This window comes from Macrobrachium rosenbergii, chromosome 21 (assembly GCF_040412425.1).
Source record: "Macrobrachium rosenbergii isolate ZJJX-2024 chromosome 21, ASM4041242v1, whole genome shotgun sequence".
Lineage (NCBI taxonomy): Eukaryota > Metazoa > Arthropoda > Malacostraca > Decapoda > Palaemonidae > Macrobrachium > Macrobrachium rosenbergii.
In genome coordinates this window covers 12,373,948-12,396,735 of record NC_089761.1, presented here as the reverse complement: position 1 = coordinate 12,396,735, position 22,788 = coordinate 12,373,948, and the positions used below count along the sequence as shown (strand labels likewise).

The following is a 22,788-nucleotide window of genomic DNA, read 5'->3' as shown; positions in this document are numbered from 1 at the left end:
GTTTTCCAATGTCAAAACCTGCTAGAAGAAAAATGATATTTTTATGATAAAATAAAGTTTTGTACATACTTACCCGGCAGATATATACTTAGCTATAGTCTCCGACGTTCCCGACAGAAATTCAAATTTCGCGGCACACGCGACAGGTAGGTCAGGTGATCTACCATACCCGCCGCTGGGTGGCGGGAATAGGAACCATTCCCGTTTTCTAATCAGATTTTCTCTTCCACCTGTCTCCTGAGGGGAGGCTGGGAGGGCCATAATCGTATATATCTGCCGGGTAAGTATGTACAAAACTTTATTTTATCATAAAAATATCATTTTTGTACATGCAACTTACCCGTCAGATATATACTTAGCTGATTGGCACCCTTGGAGGAGGGCAAGAGACAGCTAATAACTAAAAAACGGGAAACAACATATGTTGTAGGATAAACAAAAACCATGGTTCTTACCTGATTGGGCAGAAGACTTCATGGATACTGTCTATGAGTCTGCATGCCTCAAGAGCTTCAGCGAGGAAGTGACCTATGACTGACAGCCCTTCTGGATCATATCAATGGGGGAAGACCCACTTACATGACAGAGCCTGTTATGGATCGTGTCAATGGGGATTAACCCACTTACAAGACAGAGCCCTCTACCTGAATCATATCAATGGGGGCTATCCCTCTTACATGACAGAGCTAGGTAAAAATAAAAACTACAAGGAGCTAACAACCAAACCCGACCACCTGACCAAGCCTAACCTTGTTAGTGATACGAGATGAAAGAGAGAGTATCTCAACACTCTCTTCCAGCCGACCATAAAAACACAACCACGCATTAAAAGACACAACCAACTAGTTAGACTAAAAAGGATTAGCTTCAGCTCCTTGACCCAGCACCGAATCCGCGGATACGTAAGCTCCTAGAGAGAAGCACTTCTCATACGTAACACGCACATCTCTCAAATAATGAGAAGCAAACACTGAGTTACATCTCCAGTACGTAGAGTCCACAATAGACTGGAGGGACCAAGACTTGTGGAAAGCCAGAGAAGTAGCTATGGCTCTCACCTCATGAGCATTCACTCTTAGGAGCTGTAAGTGCTCGTCCTTGCAAGAAAGATGAGCCTCCTTGATAACATCTCTAATGAAGAAAGCCTGGGCATTCTTAGAAATTGCTCTTGAAGGATCCTTGACAGAGCACCAAAGACTTTCAGTGTTGCCTCCGAGCTGTTTCTTTTTCTCCAGATAACATCTAAGGCTTCTTACTGGACAGAGAGTGTGCTCCAGCTCTTGTCCTGAAATAGTGGAGAGTCCTTTGACCTCAAAACTCCTAGGCCAAGGTTTGGAAGGGTTCTCGTTCTTTGCTAAAAAGAGAGGCTTAAAGGAGCAGATCGCAGAGTCCTTCTTAAAGCCGACAGAACCTTCCAAAGCCTGTAATTCGCTCAATCTTTTAGCCGATGCAAGAGCAAAAAGAAACAACGATTTCCTGGTTAAATCCCTGAAAGAGGCAGATTGAGGAGGCTCAAATTTATCTGACATTAAGAATTTTAAGACCACGTCCAAATTCCAGCTGGGAGGTCTAGGGGACTTGTTTTTAGACGTCTCGAAAGACCTTATAAGGTCGTGAAGGTCCTTATTTTCGGGGATGTTAGGACCTCTGTGTCTAAAAACTGAGGAAAGCATGCTTCTATATCCCTTGATGGTGGAAACCGCCAGATTACACTGTTCCCTTAGATAAAGAAGGAAATCCGCTATATCCATTACAGAGGTACTGGAAGAGGACACTTTCTGAACCCGGCACCATCTCCTAAAGACTTCCCACTTCGACTGGTAGAGGAGCAAGGTAGAGGATCTTCTGGCTCTGGCGATAGCCCTAGCAGCCTTGCGCGAAAATTCCTTCGCTCTAACCAGTCCTTCGACAGTCTGAAGGCAGTTAGGTTGAGAGCGGGGAGGTTCTTGTGATATCTGTCGAAGTGGGGCTGTTTGAGAAGATCGCTCCTGAGAGGGAGCGACCTGGGAAAGTCTATCATCCATTCCAGTACCTCTGTGAACCAGTCTCGGGATGGCCAAAGGGAGCGATCAGGGTGAGCTTGGTGCCCTTTGAAGAAGCGAACTTTCTTATCACCTCCCCTAGAATCTTGAACGGGGGAAAAGCATACCCGTCTAGACCTTCCCAATTTAGGAGAAGGCCATCTATTGCTACTGCTCTGGGGTCCGAGATTGGGGAGCAGTAGTTCTCCAATCTCTTGTTCCAATGGGTGGCGAAGAGGTCGATATGGGGTCTCCCCCACAGGAACCACAGCCTTTCGCAAACCTCTTGATGTAGAGACCATTCCGTGGGAAGCACCTGGTCTTTCCTGCTGAGCAGATCCGCTCTCACATTCCTTTCTCCCTGAACAAATCTGGTGAGGAGAACGATGTACCTCTCCCCCACCCACATCAGAAGGCTCCTTGCTGCGACGTAAAGGGAGAAGGAGTGAGTCCCTCCTTGCTTCCTGATATAAGCCAGGGCAGTGGTGTTGTCTGAATTTACAAGGACTACTGACCCTTGACCAGCCGTTCGAAGCGGACGAGTGCTAGATGAATGGCTACTAGCTCCTTCTTGTTGATGTGCCAGGACCTCTGATCTGTTTCCCAGGTGCCTGACACTTCTTCCGAGCCTAGTGTTGCTCCCCAACCCGACTCCGATGCGTCTGAGAACAACACTAGGCGAGGGTTCGGCGGTTGAAGAGGAATTCCTAGACCCAGTTTCTGGGGGTCTAACCACCAACGGAGATGTTCCTTTACTTGATTTGTAATCCGAAAGGTCTGACAACTCTTGGGACTTCCTGATCCCAAGATTCGTTCAGGAAGAACTGTAGAGGTCTTAGGTGAAGCCTTCCTAGAGAAACGAACTGTTCCAGCGAGGAAATGGTCCCCAGCAGACTCATCCATTCCCTCGCTTGAACATCTGTCTTTCCTAGAAAGTCTGTCACCTTTTGAAGGCAGCGTTCCCTTCTTTCCAGGGAGGAACGCTCAAAACCCCGAGAATCCATCAGAATCCCCAGGTAGACAATTTCCTGCTGAGGAATCATCTGAGACTTCTTGAGGTTCACAAGAAGTCCTAGAGACTGTACCAGTCTTAATGTACGAGAAAGGTCCTCCAGACAACGGTTTCTCGAATTGGCACGAATCAGCCAATCGTCGAGATACAAGGAAATCCTCACCCCTTCTAAATGCAACCAATGAGCTACATTCCTGAGAATGGTCGTGAACACTTGGGGAGCTGTGGAAAGTCCGAAGCACAGAGCCCTGAACTGGAAGGTTCTTCCGCCTACCATGAACCTTAGGAACTTCCTGGAGGAGGGATGGATGGGAACGTGGAAGTAAGCATCCTGAAGGTCCAGGGACACCATCCAATCTCCTTGACGAAGAGACGACAGAACAGAGGACGTCGTCTCCATCGAGAACTTTTTCTTGATGACGAACGAGTTCAGGGAGCTCACATCCAACACCGGTCTCCACCCTCCCGAAGTTTTTGGCACTAGAAAAAGCCGATTGTAAAACCCCGGGGAGTGAAGATCTTGCACCGGTTCTATGGCAGCCTTTGCTAGCATTTGCTCGGCGGCTAGCAGAAGGGCTTGCCTTCGACAGGATCCTTGTATCTCGCCGATAACTCCTCGGAGTTTTAGTCAAGGGAGTCTTGAGATGAAGGGAATGAGGTAACCCTTCCTCAAGATAGAGAGGGACCATTCGTCCGCCCCTTTTGTGCCCAGGCTTGGCGAAGTTCAGAAGTCTGGCACCTACTGGCGTCTGGAGGACTTGTTTCTCACTTGGACTTCCTGGCAGGGAGTCCTGAAGGTCTTGTTCTTCTTTCAGGTCTCACGCCTCCTGATAGACCTGGATCCTCGAAAGGGCTCCTGAAAGGGGGCCTTCTCCTTCTTAGCAAGGGGAGCAGTAGGTCTCATCCTTTTAGACGATTGCGCCAGCAGATCCTGAGAAGCTTTCTCTGACAGAGAACAAGAGACCTCCTTAACCGTCTCCTGCGGGAAAAGATGGCTTGACAGCGGAGCGTACAAGAGGGAGGACCTCTGGAGAGGAGAAACCGATTTAGAGAGAAATGCACTGAAGACGGATCTCTTCTTAAGCAGGCCAGTGCCGAACAGGGAAGCGATCTCCATAGAGCCGTCCTTAACAGCCTTGTCCAAGCAAGACAACACTGCTGAGGTCCTCCATACTGACCGAGTCCTCTTCAAGACTCCTCTTAGCTAAGGCCCCTAGAGACCAGTCCATAAAGTTAAAAACTTCTAGAACACGGAAAAGGCCCTTGAGGAAATGATCCAATTCACATAATCCCCAAGAAGCCTTGGCCGAATTAAGCGAGAGTCTTCTTGAAGAATCCACCAGCGAAGAGAAGTCTGAGCCAGCCGATGAGGGGAGGGCTAACCCCATCGGTTCCTCAGTCTCGTACCACATTCCCGCTCTGCCCGAAAGCCTAGAGGGAGGCAAGGAGAAGACAGTCTTGCCGGCATCCTTCTTCGAAGAGAGCCACTCTCCGAAGCCGTTCAAGCGCCTTCTTCATTGAGATCGTAGGTCGCATCTTAACTAAAGAGGACGACTTCGAGGCCTTGGTGCTCGAAAGCATGGAGCCAGGAGAAGGAGGAGAAGCAGGCTTGAGGGATTCTCCATAGGCCTACTCCTGAACAAGCAAAGCTGTCAACCTCTTGTAATCAGAAACGTTGATATCCTTGGGGGATTCGTCCTCCGATAACACTTCCAGGCCTGAAGGAGGAGGAGAACGTTTGGAAGCAGAAGGGCACTTGCCAGAAGAAGAGCGCCTAGAAGGAGAGGAGCCCTTGTCCACTGAAGAACGACGATCCGGAGAGAAGCGCCTGCTAGATGACTGGCGCCTGACAGGAGAAGAGGCTCGAACGGTAGAGGATCCCTTACTAGGAGAGGGGCGCCTACCAGAAGGGAGGGAGGCTGGGGAGGAGCTTCTACGAGACGAAGAACGAGGCTGACGAGAAGAGCGTTTCACTGGGGAGAAACCATCTCCAACAGGAGAAGACCGACGACGATGAGGGAGCGAGCGCCTGGGAGGAGAGGCGCTATCCGCCGACGAAGAGCGCCTAGGAGAGAAGCGCCTACAAGGAGAGGAGCGCCTGCCAGGAGAAGAGCGCCTGGAAGGAGAGGAGCGCCTGCTACTGGAGGGGCGCTTAACAGGAGAAGAGAGCTTCACAGAAGATGACTTGCTGGGAGAAAGGTGTCTCTTGGAGGACTTGATCGGAAGAGAGGCATCCTTCCTACGAGAAGAGCTCTTTGATAAAGAGCTAGCAAGAGCAGCGAGCTGAGCCTGGAGGCCAACCAGGATCTGCTTGGTGGACTCCTGACCACCAGAAGAAGAGGAGGGAGATCTTCGAGTTCTCTTCTTTGTAACGGGAGAACCCTCTGGGAAGCAGTCAGGGCTGGAGTCCAATGCGTCTCCTCTAGGAGCCTTCCAAGTCCTCTTCAAAGGGCGCGACTCCTCGGCCGAACTCCAACCACGCTTGGGCGAAGAAGAAGCAGAAGACGAGAAACACTTCTTCAAGATCCCTTTTCTATGGCGATCTAAGGCAGCCTGGGACGCGTCAACAGGCGCTGCCGAAGGGACGCCTGACCGTTGGGAGTGCTCTTCATCCCCCTTGCGGCTGTCGACATTCCTCCTCCACTGGGTCTGGGAGTTTGGATGAGGTCTAGGCCTACGAGCGATGCGGAGCCGGTCAGACGCCCCCTCCACTACACTGCGGACACTACACACATCACTATCACTTTTCATTTTCTTCTCCTCCAAAGCACGCATCTGCAACTGCATCTTGCGGATCGTGGCTTTCATTACAGCCATCTCCGACAACGAATCCACAGGTTCGACGAAGGGTGAAGGAGCTGAAACAACAGGAGTGACAGGCGAATCTGGAAGAGTGTTAGGTTCTAATTCTACCTCCTTAGAAAGAGACCTACTTGAGCTCCTAGAAGAAGCCTTCCTAACTCTATCCTTCTCCAGCTTGCGTACATAAGAGTTCAAAGGCTTCCATTCCAGATCAGTGAGATTCTCGCATTCAACACAAGTGTTATCAATCGAGCAATCATTCCCCCTACACCTCGAACACACAGTATGAGGATCTACCGAAGCTTTCGGTAGTCTCACCTTACAATCAGACCTAACACACACACGAAACACTGGTGCAACACTCTGATCAGACATTCTTACAGAAAAATCCAAAGCCAAAATCAAAATCAAACCACAAAAGCGTATGCCAAGCCAAAGATCCAATACATCACCAAAGGTCAGTCCAAAATAATCCTCAGCAAGCGAAAAATGAAAATCTAAGCAGGAGGAACCAACAACAGATGTTGCGGAACCAGCGACAGAGAAAATCTGATTAGAAAACGGGAATGGTTCCTATTCCCGCCACCCAGCGGGCGGGTATGGTAGATCACCTGACCTACCTATCAGCGTGTGCTTGAAATTTGAATTTCTGTCGGGAACGTCGGAGACTATAGCTAAGTATATATCTGACGGGTAAGTTGCATGTACAAAAAGTTATTATCGAGCATGCCCAATCCACCATATTGTCGACAAACGGACTGGCACAAGACCAGGAAGCCATTACAGTACTCTTTTATAGGGTAGTAGTTGTTTCGTCCCAAGGAGTTACCCTTCCATAGTCTACCAGAGCTCCATGGTGACCACACTAATATAAAAGAATTCTCTTTTAGCTGGTCTCGTGGCCGGGTATTGTGTCATAATGATAAACACTATAACACGTGATAGGGTATGTAATCGACTCAAAGAGGGCACTTTCCCTTATCTTCAGTGAAGCTCAACCCAGTTTTCCGATGTCAAAACCTGCTAGAAGAAAAAGTTATTATCGCACATGCGCAATCCACCATATTGTCGACAGACAGACTGGCACAAGACCAGGAAGCCACTACTCTTTCAAGGTCAATACAGTGCTGTTTACTGATAGTACCAGTGCTCCGAGAATGTGGCTTTTCTCTGTTTTTATATTAGTGAATATCATGGATTCATCTACAGAAGCAAATTAAGTGCTTAAGTGTAAGTTCCAGTTAAAATTTAGTTTTAAACTTTTGGAACTGGTAATTAATTTGTGTGAAAGCAGGTACCCAGCATTTCTTGTTAACACATGATCAGTGCTTTCTCATGATGCTGACTGCTAGTTTTTGAAAATTGCAAATTGTTTTAAAGAATTTGTCACTCTAATTACACGTTTTAACTAAAAGAAATGTTCCACAATTTATCATTAATATAGAAAATCCTTTCAGATTATACGATGTCTACAATAATCTAGGAAGTAGCCTAACATCAGAATAATGAGAATAATTTAGACTAGATTAATAGTGGATTTTGTCTGTAGCCTATAACCTAGGATTACATATCCTTAAGTGTGAACTAAACCTGGATTAGGTAGTAACCTAAATTAAGGTAAGTAAGAACACTTTAAGAAATACCCTAGCCTAGACCAAGGGCCCTTGGATTAGATAATAGCAACAATCTGGGCAAGATAAAACAGTAGTCTAGCTATAGGGCTGCGTATTAGTAAAATTTTTAATTTTATGTAGCCTATTCACTTAAGCGTGATCTAAATAATCTGGTCTAGGAAGCACCTTCTATTAGGTTACGTGATAACCTTTTACGAAACATCCTATTATTGGACTGGTGGTAGCCTAGCTTTAAGGCTACACATTAAGGTAATTGTGTTTTACGTAACCCGAACCCTTAAGTGCAAATTAAATCATTTGGATTTGGCAGTACCTTATATTAGAGTAAGTGATAGCCTAGCTATAAGGTTACACTTTAGTGAGTTACTGTTTTATACAGTAGACCAAATAGCCTAGAATTAGATATAAATAACAACCTGGGGAAGACAAAAACGGTAGCCTAACTATAAAGTTACACATTAGTGAGTTTCTGTTTTGATATAGCCTATATGTTTAAGTGTATTCTAAAATACTGTAATCCGGATTAGGTAATACCCTATACTAGGCTAACAGAGAACATTTTAAGAAAGATCCTGTTATTGGCCTAAGCAGTAGTTTAGACCAAATAGCCTAGGATTATATATATTAGTATCCTACAATTGATAAAATGATAACCTAGTTTTTTTATGACTCAGTAGCCTATCTGTATGGCTACATATTAGTGGAGTTCTTATGTAGCCTATATCCTTAAAGGTTATATAAACCTAGACCAGGCAGTAGCCTAACCAGATTAAGGAGGAATCCCTTCTAAGAGAATATCCTAATATTAGCCTTAAACAGTAGTTCAAATTAAATAAAGCACTGGCCGAATATCATAAAAGGTAGTCTTGGCCAGATAAAGCAGCAAACCAGATTATTAGAGGAGTCTTTCCTATAGAGTTTATAGCCTTAAGTGTGATTTAAGTAAGACTAGACTAGGCAGTGGCCTAGAATAGGTTAAGCAAGAACCCTCTAAGACAGTGTTACTCAACCAGGGCATGCCCCTAGGGGCGCAAGAGGATTCAAAGGGGGCGTGAGCCTCAGGAGAATAATGCAGCTATAAATGAAAAAAATAAGTTGTGTTATTTTAGACTAGATCAGTTAAATAAAAAGACATTATAGTAAAAATATAATAATAATAATAATAATAATAATTATAATAATGGTAAAAGTTTTATATAATAAAGTAATATCATCGTTACTAATTCATGCTTTCTCCTTCCACGTAGGCTACCGAGAGTACATTGCCTGTCGTGGACGTGTATAATCGTGTCCCTTACTGGTGAGCTATGAGATCCGTTTCTCACACCCAGTCCCACCACACACACTATCAACACAGTCCCTGTCAACACTCCCAGTTTACCACACATGTCCGAAAGTATTTGAACATTTCTTCCTTGCCGTTTCTACAGGCGAAATTGTTGAGGTACATTATCTCAGTTTCTTATCGACCCATTAACATTGTCAGGTTTGTGAGAATGTGAATGAAAGAAAAGGAGAGATATATTCTGGGGATTAATTTTTTTTCCTATCAATTATTTTTGACTAGTTTTGTTTTCCCTGTGTCGTTGATGGGCTGCCCTGCATTGGTGGGATTATTGTCCTTTATTTGAAAAAAAAAAAAAAAATATATCAGTTTCTATGTTTATCAATATACCGAAATATGTTGAGAGACCGTTGCTAAGATTACTGCAAAATTTTGAAGATGTATATTTTGTTTTATTTATTTTTCCTTCATATTGTAAAAATCATAAGTTAATGGTCTCAAATTTTACTATTTACAAAAGAAGATGTACTAGTAACCACCACTTCATGATTATCTCAACCATATGATCAGTGACCGAGTCAGAGAGGTAGAGTCAGAGTAGGGTTGTATTAGAGAGAGAGAGAGAGAGAGAGAGAGATTCATGTGTGTATATATATATATATATATATATATATATATATATATATATATATATATATAATATATATATATATATATATATATATATATATATATATATATATATATATATATATATATATATATATATATATATATATATATATATATATATATATATATATATATATGTATGTATATAAAATTTAGTTATAAATGTTTGTATCTCTCTCTCTCTCTCTCTCTCTCTCTCTCTCTCTATATATATATATATATATATATATATATATATATATATATATATATATATATATATATATATATATTATTTCCTCTCCTTTTTTCCTTCTTCTTTTCCTTCAAGGTTAATTTAACGTCCAAGGCTGGATGTATTTCTTATATTGTCTCAATTTTCTGCCAATCTCGTGTTTAGCCTCAAAATTTTCAAAAAATTTTGGATATATCTTTCTCCCTCTTTCTCTGTCCTTCTCACTCATTGATCATGTAACTGTGATAATCATACTGTGGTGGTTATCATCAAGAGGTGAAAAATACCTTAATTTACAAATGCATATTATCTTGATCGCAGATACGTTTTGCCAGTTTCACTCCAACTACGTTGCAATGAGTGCCAAGAAGCGGAAGTATAACGAAGATTATATTCGTTTTGGATTTGTGTCCCTCCGAAAGGGTGACACAGAGGTCCCACAGTGCGTGATATGTTACAAGACTCTGAGCAATGATGGAATGCGACCCTCACGCTTGGAACGCCACCTGCAAACAGCACATCCTGGTCTAGTTGACAAGCCAAAGGCATTCTTTGAAACAAAAAACACACCTTGAAGCAAGTGAAAATGGATGACAGCGGGTATTTAGACAACAATCATCAAAGGTTGTTGAGGCTTCTTATGAAATTTCCATGTTGATTGCAAAGAGCAAGAAGAGCCATAACATTGGAGAGACTCTCATAAAGCCAAGTATACTATGTGCAGCTCAACTCATTCTTGGTAAAAAGATAGTGCAAATAAGCTTTCCCAAATTTCCTGTCAAACGATACAGTCCATGAACTGTCTCAAGATATCAAAGAACAAACACTGAACTAGTAAGAGCCTCGCCTGTTTTTTGCAATCCAGTGTGATGAAACGACCGATATCGCTCAGTGTGCTCAGTTCTTGATGTATGCTCGTTTTCTGTCAGGCAACAATATAAAGGAGGAAATTTTGTTTTGTTGCCCCATGGAAAGTTGTACAACAGCAGAAGCCATTTTAAAGTTACATCAGACTTTTTTAAGGAAAATAAACTTTCTTGGGACTCACTAATAGGTGTGTACTGATGGAGCCCCAGCCATGGTTGGCCTGCGTTCTGGGTTCATCACAAAGGTGAAAGAAAAAATCCTTCTGTAATAAGTACACACTGCATAATTCACCGTGAATCTTTAGCATCCAGAACTTTGCCTGATGAAATGAGGATGTTCTAAACGTGGCTATAAAGGTAGTAAATTTCATCAAATCTGGAGCCTTAAACAGTCGTCTCTTCAAATTATTGTGTAAGGATATGGATTCTGAACATGAAGCCCTGCTTTTTCACACAAACATACGATGGTTATCAAAGGAAACATGCTTGAAAGGCTTTATGAGCTACGAGAAGAAGTAATAATATTTCTAGATTCACAGCAGAAGGCAGCCCTTCATGACAAATTCAAGTCTGACAGCTTTCAGATAATTCTAGCTTACTTGGTGGATATTTTGAATCTTTGAATGCAGTGAACCTTAAACTACAAGGGAAAAATATCCACATCATCTCTCACCACGACACCATTCGAACTTTCATGGCCAAACTCGACCTCTGGAAACATCGAATTCAGCAGGGAAATGCAGCCAGTTTTAGGAACTTAGATTCTGGGCTCGCTCATGGTAACCTTGACCCTGAGTTAAAGATCCTTATAATCACTCATCTAAGCAGCTTGAAAGCAGAATTCACGAAATACTTTCCAGACATAGATGACATCGTGAATCCTGAAATTCATTAGGAATCCTTTTCAGTGTGAATTAGCTGATGTTGCTGAGGAAATTCAAGAGGAGTTTCTTGAGTTAAAGTTTAATTCCACAGCTAAGGATGAATTCAACGATTTGGATTTGGAGACATTCTGGATTAAATACCATTCTGTGTACCCTCTGATCTCACATCAGGCTCTTGGGTTCTAACAATGTTTGGATCAACGTACCTGTGTGAAACTGCATTTTCTACGCTCACTGCTATAAAACAAAATACAGAAACCGCCTGGATGTGGAAGATGATTTACGTTGTGCACTCTCTAACATTAAACCTCGTATTCAAGATCTGGTATCCAGAAGCAGTGTCAGGTATCTCACTAAATAAGTTAAGCAAGTTATCCTGTAGAAGTGAAAATGTCAATTATCTCACTTTATATCCTACTTAGTAAATTGACTATACAACCCATAAGGCTTTTTTTATTCCTTTTCATATAAAATCTGCAAGTGAAATTTATCTTTATATGCAAGGGGGGGGGGCGGGCGTGGCGATAAAAAAATAATTGTGGAGGGGGCATGGTAGTAAAAGGTTGAGAACCACTGCTCTAAGACATCCTCTATTCTTAACCTAACATACATTATGCTAGGAGCATTAACCTAAGCTATATAAAACAATAGCTTGGGCTAGTTAATTATACAAATCAGTTCATACAAGATTAGTCTGAATGGCATGACATTCAAAATTAAATTTCACATAGCCCTTGCAAAAGGACTAACAGTGTATAAGTAATACAGCCATATACTGGTGTCAAAACTAACCTAATTCTTAGTGTTCAAGTTAACATAGATATTTAATATACTGTATACTGTATAACAATATGGAAAATAAAATATATTACAGCTACAGTATACACTTTTAATCAAATTAGCCTGTAATACTGAATATACTATCTATATAAGACTACAGACAATTAGTACTAACTACAGTAGTTTCTACTAACAACTTGTTTTATCACTACAGGGCTGCCATTATGCAAAACCCTCAGCTCAAGTGTTCTGCAGCAAATTGCTCAGCTCATTTTTTGCCAGTAGGTACAGCCTATACCACCTGCCATGAGCATAGTCCTTGTGAAAAAAAAAAGGAAAATTTGGTTGGTCGCCAGATATGTGCAAAATTTGTAGTATGCTCCTGGCAGCAAGTTTTGAGGACAAAACAATTCGTTTTAATGTCTCAATGGGTCCTAGGGTTCAGCTGGGGTGAGGAAAGGGGAGATTTTATCTTTCCAGCAGAACTCTGGCAGCAGATATTTAACCCTTTCTCAGAACAAGATCTATATTTGGGGCAAAACCCAGTAACATCCGTCCCCAGTACCACGCAGAGGAAGTAGATGGATCTTTGCATGGGGGTGACATTCTTACTAATGAACATGAAAGGGACACTGCCACTGAAATGGCCCTGCTGAACCAAGAAGGATCAGCGACACAAATTTCAGTTAACCATGGGAGAAACCTTCCTTAAGAAATTCTATCCCCATGCAGCTATCAGATGGTGAAGAGGATCTTTCCCCCAGACGGGATACTAGGATCCACTTAACCCAGACTGAAAAGACTACTGTACATTTTACATTTTCAGAGGGGTATAGTAACTTACCCAGGACTTCTGCCCCTTGGTTAACAGGCAGTTACAGTTCAGCTGTTGAAGCTCAGTCAGACTGCGCAAGCTCCCCCAAAACAGATACACAGAGTACGCCATTTGATCAGTTCCGTAAGGAAATTATGACTAACATCAAAGATTCCTTGCCACAGAATGGCAATATATAAGGAACATGATAAATAATTCTGAAAAGGAAATTAAGGAAATTAAGTCAGTCATGTACACCCCAAAGTGTAAAAGTACCACATCCTGTAACCGAAAAGTGAAAGTGGATACAAATTCTGCTCAAACAAGGTCTAATGTTAGAATTCCAACTGGAAATGACAAAATGGCCAGTTTGGACTACAAAATTTCAAATCAAAACATAATGGGGGCTCCAATATTCACCCCTGATGATATTGGTAATCATTAGCGAGACGCCTCAGTGTGCATTTTTTCTCCTGATGGTAAGTATTTGATTGAGACAAAAACTATGATCGAAGTTGTATTTGTAGAGTTTGGAGACAGGCCAGCATTCCCTAATACAGATTGGCACTTGGTACCACCCTCACCAGACATGGAGAAACCACTAAAAGAAATGGTTCTCTTACCTGTGTCTATAGCATGAAAAGCTACAGAAGACACCGTTTACCAGGTCAATGGAAAATGGATCTCTACTTCCATTTTGAATATGACCCAAGTTACTCACCAAGTAGCCCCAGCCTTCTGTCCCTTCACTTTCAATATAATTATTCATGTGAAGGCACATTTTCAAAATTCTATAGGCTAGAAAACAAGAAACAATGGCAGAATTAAAGCCATTTGCCATGGTCATCCCAGTTTTGAAAAACTCCACCAAGGAATAGGCAACGTTACAACTCCCTTCTGGGAAAAGGGGAATTCAAGAAACAAAAAACCCAAAACTTCCCTTTACCCAACCCAAAAAAATCTCACTGTAATCAAAAATCATATAAGCCTTCAGCTACCCCCAAAAGTTTTCCTCAAAAATGGGTAGGTGGTCATAAGGGACAACTCCCTACAAAAGGAAAACTAAAACAAGGAAATTCTTTTCACAAGGTCCAAAGTTAAGTATACCTTAGTTTAACCAGACCACTGAGCTGATTAACAGCTCTCCTAGAGCTGGCCCGAAGGATTAGATTTATTTTACGTGGCTAAGAACTAACTGGTTACCTAGCAACGGGACCTACAGCTTATTGTGGAATCCGAACCACATTATACCAAGAAATGAATTTCTAACACCAGAAATAAATTCCTCTAATTCTTCAGTGGCCAGCTGGAGAATTGAACGCGGGCCTAGGAGAGTGCTAGGCGAGTACGATATCGACCCATCCAATGAAGAACTAACACAAGGTCCAAAGACCCTCATATAGGGGAAAAGGAAAAGCAACACCTGGAATGCCTATCAAGGGCAAAGGCAGGGGAAGAGGCGGATACCAATAGGAACTGTATGGTCAGGGGTCAGCTTCGACGACACCAAAGGCAATGAAAGTCTTCCCCTTAGGGACACAGCATTATTTTCAATGGGCTGGGGTGGAAATGGTCTCATCCCCTCCTTTAAAGGGGTTCTTCCAAAAACCAGACACCTCTCTGGAAGATTACATGCAGAAGCCCTCTTAGAGGGAGTCATAGAGAAACGTGTATATCCGCCACCAAGCATGTCTCTTCAGTGTCCCCAAAAAGGATTCCTTGAAACGAAGAGTGATCCTTGACCTATCAACTTTGAACAAGTACATTGTTTGCCAAAAGTTTTGGATGACTACCGTTTCCCAAGTACGTTCAATCATTCCAAAACGGACTTGGACAGTTTCCATAGATCTGCATGATGCATACTGGCACATCCCTATCGCTGTTCCCTTCCGCCCCTTCCTAAGGTTCCAGACAGGGAAAGATATGCACAGGTTCGAAGTCATGCCTTTTGGGCTAAACACTGCCCAAAGAATTTTTACAAAATTAGCAACAGTAGTTGTTCGAGAACTAGGCCAAAAAGGAATACAGCTAATAGCCTACCTAGACAATTGGTTAATCTGGGAGTCCACATGAACAGAGTGCTTGAAAAATCTAAGAGCAGTGGTCAACAGACTCGTCAAAAGTTTTATATATAATAAATTGGGAAAAATCCCGCATCACACCCAGCAGATGCTTACAGTGGCTGGTACTGTGTTGGGATACATCTCATGGCCTGCTGTCTCTCCCCATCAATACTCAAAACAGAATAAGGCCATCCTTAAATTTAGCCCAGGTCTTGGGGTGTGCTTAATATGTATTTCATCCTGACTGTGAATGTTAATCTCATATGACCTTGTACAATAGTTGTCCAAATAAGTGTGCTTAGTCTTGCATATACAGTAGGCACTTCCCTCTCACTATGTGTGCGGATGTCATTGAATCAACATTATTATTAACCTATTAACCTTCCCCAAAACTACAAGCCTAGGAAGATCATTCCTTAGTAAGATCACAGCTGGAACAAACCTTCTAGTACATTGTTTGGTATTAAATGTTTCACAAGAAAAGGCAAGACTTAGAATTAATGGCCTGTCTAATGATGAGTGGTGATTTGTGTAGCCTGGAAAGATTTGAATAACAAAGATCAGAATTATGGAAGTCTGACAACTTTGTAAAACATGCACTATAAGCTTCATAAACAACAATGCCAGCACTATATACTAAGACCTAGAATAAGAAATTTAATTAAAGTTTTTATTAAGTAAATCCAAACAAGACTCATATATTGAAGACCTAACTGAGGAAGACTTCAAAACATGGTAGAATAAAAGAAAAACTTTTCTACTAGACAAACTGTCTCCAAAAAACCAGAAAGACTTTCTCCATACCGTATGTACAGTATATAAATTATCTGCAGAACTGTACATAGAATAGAACTGTAAATAATGTAGACAACTTAGCTCATCATCCACTTAAAAATGAAGCATGAAGCTTTGATAAGGCAATAATTTGTATCTTTGAATACTTTCTCCTAAAGTATGATTATTCTACACTGTATATGAACACCTTACTTCATATTTAAATTATCATAATTTAAACTTCTACACAACTGGGTTCAAAAATATAAATGCAAAATACAAGTACTGGACTATTCAGCACAAACTTCTGGAATTGTAAGTCAATTCTTCCTATTCATGATACTATATTTATATACAATAAAAAAAGTCATATTATACTCTGATACTTACAGGATTGTAAACAGGTCCTGCCATCTCTAAACTTTAACAGTAATATTCAACACAAACACTGCACTGTACACACAACAGATCTGGAAAGACAAAAAACCATAATTGGAATGATAAAAATTTTAACATTCATTAGTCATCAAATGAACATGAAATTCCTCAACCCTATGAAGAAACTGTGAATACAGAACAAGCATATACTTTACATACTCTTTTGCAATTTAATGAAAGAATTTAGCTCTAAAATTACATTTCTATGATAAAGTTTTATATATACTTGCCCAGTAATTGCATCGCTGTATTTCTACTTGCACGGCAGCTTGAATTTCAAAATTCGCAGTAACACTTCTTCTTGCTAGAGTAGAGTAGGTGACTAGAACATACCCACTTTCTGGGGAAGAAGAGGAACAACTTAGCAACTGGCCTAAATTTGTTCAGCTGAAATGTCCATGCAAGGGGAGGCAGGAGAGAGCTACTGCAGGTAGATACTCCCTCTGGTTGGCGCTCATCCCAACCTGTAGCGGCACGGGAGTAAGTAGCCGAGGAGCACCACTACCGATGTGGTACTTTCCGGCGAAGGAGTGCTCCGATGGCTGAGAAAGTATGAGAAGGAGCTTTGTGGCGAAGGATATTTCTGATGGCCAACAAAGTCCGAATATTTGCTCCTGCCCAGGGCGCAGTACCATATTAAAGAACCAACCAAAACATCTAGTCACCTACTCCATTAAAAACAAGAGACCATCACCTGATCATTAAAAAACTGGTGGGTACTCAAATACACAGTACCCCCAAGACTTCCCTGGAACTCAACACCAAAGTTCAAGACGGAGGTGATGGAGGATGGAAGGGGAGCTCCCTACGTTTCCTCCCCCGATACTGTTCCAGTAATTGATAAAGGTCGCAGGGTACTGCAATTATCAAAAGTCGCTTCGACATCACGTAAATGGTGCATAGCCACAAAGTTGCTTGAAGTGTAGAGGAAAGGGACAAGTTGTGCTTATAAGCTAAAGAGGTGGCAAATGCCCTAACTTCATGAACTTTTACCTTCAGGGAAGGTAAAGAATCTTCTCCAACCTGGGAGTGAGCTTACAGGATGAGGTCCCTTAAAAAGAACGAAATGGCATTCTTTGAAAGGGGTCTAGTCGTATTCTTGGTGGAACACCACAAGTTCCTTGATGGTCCTCTAATTTTTTCAATTCTGTGGAGATAATATCTGAGAGCCCTCACTGGGCAAAGAACTCTCTCCTCTTCTTCAGGACCAAGACTATCCATTAAATTCTTCACTGAGAAAGAACAAGGCCAGGGTTTAGAAGGGGTTTCGTTCTTTGCCATAAATCCCAGGGTTAGAGAGAAAGTTGCGTCACCTTGGGAAAATCCAACATTTCTGTCTCTTGCATGGAGTTCGATAATCCTTTTTGCAGTTGCTAAGGCCATGAGAAATACTGTCTTCCTGGTCAGATCTCTTAGAAAAGACGAGCGAAGGGGCTCAAACTGTGAGCCTGCGATCCACTTGAGAGCTACATCCAGACTCCATGCGACTGTCTGTTCTCCCTTAGGCCTGGAAGAGTCAAGACTTAATGAGGTCAGAAATGTCTTGGTTTGAGGTGATGTCTAAGCCTCTATGGCGGAAGATGGAACTAAGCATAGACCTATAACGTCTTATCATAGAAGAGGACAGGCCCCTGGAAGATTTCAGATAAAGCAGGAAGTCTGCTGATTTAAAGACATCTTAGAAGATGAGATATTATTTCTTCTGCACCAGCCTAAAAATGGTCCATTTTGCCTGGTATACCTTGCTTGAGGACTGGCATCTGCAATTGGCAATTGCTTTTGCTGCAGGTCCTGAAAAACCCTTCACTCACAGGAGTTTGTAGACAGACGAAACGCTGTCAGAGCCAGAGTGGATAAGTTTTGATGAAACTTCCTGAAGAGGGGCTGTCTGGGAAGCCCTGGTATTGTAGGAAGGAGTCTCGGGAAGTCCAAAAGAAGAGCCAGAAGGTCTGCAAACCACTCTTTCTGTGGCCAGAAGGGTGCTATCAAGGTCATTTTGACTTTGAATGAGCATGAAGGTTGTTCAGTACCTCCCTTATCATACTGAAAGGAAGGAATGCGTATAGATCTAGATTGGATCAATCCTGCAGAAGGGCGTCTGTTGCCCATGCACGAGGGTCCACAATAAAGAGAAGAGGTGGTTCTTGGAAGCCGCAAAGAGATCCGGGAAAAGTGTCTCCAAAAGCTTCCACAGGTCATTCAGATCTGATGGTCCAGGGTCCATTCCGTCGGGAGAATTTGTCATTTTCGGCTCAACTTGTCCTCCAAGTTATTCATTTTGCCTTATATGAAAAGAGTGACCAGTTTCGTCCTGTTCTGGTGTGCCCAAATCAGGACTGACCTCACTGTCTCGAACAGTGAGAAGGAGTGAGTTCCTCCTTGTTAATTGATGTATGCTAGGGCAGTGGTGTTGTCCGAGTGTATTGTTACAACTTTGTTGCGTACTTCTTCCTAAAAGTGTAATAGTCCCAAATGAATTGCTCTCAGTTCCTTGTTGATGATGTGAAGTCTCTCCTCTACAGACCAAGAACCTTAAATTTCTTTGTCACTTAGATGGGCTCCCCAACCCATGTCCGACCCGCCAGAGAAGTCTAGGTCTGGGTTCAACGAGAGAAGAGACTTCCCTTCTGCATACCTGTCTGAGGACTGCCACCACCGCAGATCCTCTTTGATTTATTCCATTACTGGAAAGACGTATGTGTCCAGGTAAATATTTTGGTCCCAGTTGATTTTGAGAAAAATTTGAAGGACTCTCACATGTAATCTCCCCAACCTGATGAACGGTTCTGTCGACAACAGTGCCCAGCAGGCTCATCCAATCTTTGGCTGAACAGGTCTGGATTGAAAGGAAGTGGTTGACTATTTTCAGGCAGGACTCTGTTCTCCTGTTGGACGGAAAAGCCCGAAAACTCTAAGTCTATCCGAATCTCCAAATACAGAATCCTCCGAGAGGGAATCAGCTGGGATTTTGGTAGGTTTATCAGTAAGCCTAGTTCTTGAGTTTAAAGAAGGGTCTTCTGAAGGTCCTCCATGCATTGATCTTTTGTGGGTGAAAGAATTAGTCAATCGTCTTGATGAAGAAGAATGTTGACTCCTACTAGATGAAGCCACTTGGCCAGCAGAGTGAGAACTCTGGTGAAGACTTGTGGGGCTGTCGAAAGACCAAAACACAGGGCTCAGAACTGGAAAACTTCGTTCTTGAAAGTGAACCACAGATACTTTCTCGATGAAGAGTGAATGGGGATGTGAAAGTATGCATCTTGCATGTCTTGGGAGGGCATCCAATCTCCCTGACGAATGGACAAAAGAACAGAGCGATCTTTTCCATTTTAACCTTGTCTTTTACATGAGGAGATTCAGTGCACTTATGTCAAGGACCGGTCTCCATCCCCATTGACTTGGGGACTACAAACAACTGATTGTACAAGCCCATCGAATTGACATCCTCGACTACTTCTATCGCCCCTTTTTTGAGAAGTGATGAAACCTCCTCTGAGAGGGCCGAAAACTTCTCTGAACTGGCCAAGTAGGCTGTTAATGCAACCGGTGTCTTGGCTAATGGCGGACTCTCTTTGAAGGGGACTGAGCATCCCTCCTTCAAGACTTCTACTATCCAGGGTTCTGCCCCTTGTGCACTCCATTTCTCCCAAAAGCGGAGTTTGGCACCCATGGGTGCATGGAGGATTGTCTCCTTACTTCCTGAGCTGCAGATTTTGAAGAGGACTTCTTAATTGCTCAGGAGGCGAAGCAAACAGTGACCCGAGATCTAGAGACTGATCGCTGTCTACCTCCTCAAAAGGGCTGTCTCTGAACAGGTGAGGCTGATTTGGCACTAAAGGAAGACCAATCCCTGGGGTGTCTCGTGGATTGTGCCAAAAGGTCCTGTGTTGATTTTTTCTGTAACTCCAAAGTAATCTCATTGACCACAGATTGTGGGAAAAGATGGTGACGGTCAATAGTGAGAAGAGAAGCGCTGATCTCTGTAATGCTGTAACACTCTTAGAGGTGACCAAGCAGCAGAGCTCCCTCTTCTTCAGTATCCCCATGGCAAAAAGAGAGGCTAATTCATGGGAACCGTTTCTTACGGCCTTGTCCATACTGAAGATAACTCTCAGCGAATCCCACGTGCAATCTTCAGATAAGGGAGAGAAATCCTGAATCTTCTTTGCTAAGGCCCCTACGGACCAATCAAGGAAGTTTAGAACCTCAAAAACCTCAAAAAGGTTTTTAAGAAGATGGTCCAATTCAGTACAGGAAAACATAATTTTTGCCGAGGCAAAGGATGACCTGTGTGCCAAGTCTATAAGGCCTGAGAAGGCCCCCTGGGAGGAGGCAGCCACTCCCAGGGAAGGAGCTTCTCCAGTGGTGTACGACTGGTATCTCAATCGAGAGAGACAAGAAGGCAGAATACAAAAGGTGGCTTTCCCTTGATCTCGCTTTTCCGAAAACCAAATATCAATATCATCCGAAGATTTTCTTGAGGATGAAGATAGAACCAACTTCAGGAGGTTGAAGGAACTGATGGGATTACTCATCAAGAACGTTGACTGTGGAACTGCAGGAATCGCTGGAGAAAAGAAATCCGAGAAGGGCAGTGGTAAATATCTCAAAAGGTCAGCATAGGCTGAGGGAGTCGACTGCTGGCCTAAATCCTCCTCTTCCGAGGACATCTGTGATGCTGAAGGGTCTGGAGGAGTTTTCACCCATGTCAGAGGTTTCTTGAAGAGATCCAAAATACTATTCAACTGACGCTGAATGGGAGCTAGAGAAGGATCTAGTTCTTCCTCCACAAGAGGATCAGTCTTAGGTGCGCAAGAAGATCAGAAATCTGGAATTGGCGCCGGGCACTTGGAATAAAAAGTTGAAAAGACAGGGTCTGGTGCTGGGCAGGTGCCTGGATGCTCAGAAGAAGGGTGCTTGTGCACTACTGAGTGTCCAGGAGTAACTGGAAGTTTGGGGGCTGTTGGGCACCGCCAATGGGCACTCAGGAGCCAATGGGCACTCAGGAGCCAATGGGCGCTCAGCAGAAAAATACTGGCACTTCCTGGAGGGCGGATGCTTGGAAGACGACAAAGAGTGCCTTTGAGTCGTAGGAGAGTGCTTGGGAGCCAAAATCTGGCAGCCATAGGGATGATCTGATGAAAAGTGTTACAGACTGTCCCAAAAACTGCAAGATGGTCTGGGACTCCGGGAAAGTTCTCTAAGCCTCTTGAAGGGGAGTGGAGACATCTGATCCAAATACAACAAGTGCCTCTTCAAGGGATGAGACTCCTTAGAGAAACGCCACTGGCGCCTCTTGTCTGGACTGAGCGTTCTGGGACTAGAGGATAGGTGATGAACATCCAAGTCGCCTTTCCAACGGCTCTCCATTGTCACCTGGGACGCCACAGGTGCGACCGAGGGGGCGACTACCCATGGGCAGACCCCACCAACCTCCCTTGGGTTTCCAGTATACCTCCCCCAAGGATTAGGGGAGTTTGGCAGTGACCTTTGCCTAGGAGAGTCAGCGGGCCAGGTAGCCACCTCCTCCACTATTGCTTCACTAACACTTTTTTCATTCATCTTTTCCAATAGAAAACGCAATGATTCCCATAATTGGGACACTGTGTTAACCATACGACCAAACTTTTGGTCAATCCTGGTCTCGAGCTTTGCGATGCCATCGGGTTCGTAAGCGTGGGAGCCAGGAGAGGGTGGTACATGAGGACTGGACACATGACATACATTGGGATACAGGTGATGAATTAACAGGTAAAATCACAATTTTTGAAAGTAAATTGTATTTTTCCTAATTATACAAACCTGAGTTCCTTTACATTAGGAATTACTTACGGCGAAGCTAAACACGGCCATTAAACTCTTGAACAAGGGGTTGGGCAGTAACTACTGTCCGGTAGGCGGGCATAACCGCCTGCCCGGATGTAAACATTCCAGTTTGCCTTTTGGTCCAGGTTCAGATTGAGGGGTGGCTTGAAGCAGGCATAAAATGCAATGTAAATGTAATGTAAAGGACCTCAGGTTTGTATAATTAGGAAATATACAATTTACTTTCAAAAATTGTGATCTGTTCCGACACGATACACAAACCATCGGTCCATTACGTTAGGAAGATTCACTGGTTGGAGGGAGGAATCTGAGCGAGTCTTTTGAACTGACTGGAGTTTTGCACAACTGGGCTACTCCTGGTCAAAAGAGCGGGGAGGAGTACCGTGCCTCTGGCATATTGATCGGAGTGTAGGAACTGCAAGATCAAATGTCAGATACTGGACCTTTTCACGAGTGAGGAAACGTAACCCATACAAAACAGACTGGAAGGATCTTTGAGTTTGAGGCAGTAGGGAAAACCAGATATAGGGTTTCCCTTATTGCCAGTCTCTCCTTCCTCCCCTTGCTAGAGGAAGGAGTGGAATTGCTTCTATGATTCTAGAAGAAAAATAGAACGGGTGCTCGATGTGTAGTCTTACCGCATCAGACGCCAGATCCAGCAAGTATTGGTTCGAGCCCTATTCTCATCCCGAAGGAGGAGAAG

General features: G+C 43.2%; 1 protein-coding gene across 5 annotated transcripts in view; it reads right to left on the bottom strand.

The window, feature by feature from the left end:
- Nucleotides 1-22,788, bottom strand: part of LOC136849677 (uncharacterized) — a 193,692-nt gene that overhangs the window by 132,001 nt on the left and 38,903 nt on the right. For all 5 annotated transcript variants that reach the window (XM_067123015.1, XM_067123011.1, XM_067123016.1 and 2 more), the window contains exon 2: nucleotides 16,212-16,291. In XM_067123015.1, coding sequence (XP_066979116.1) covers nucleotides 16,212-16,235 — 24 coding nt within the window. In that variant the 5' untranslated portion in view covers nucleotides 16,236-16,291. The remainder of the gene's footprint in view (nucleotides 1-16,211; nucleotides 16,292-22,788) is intronic.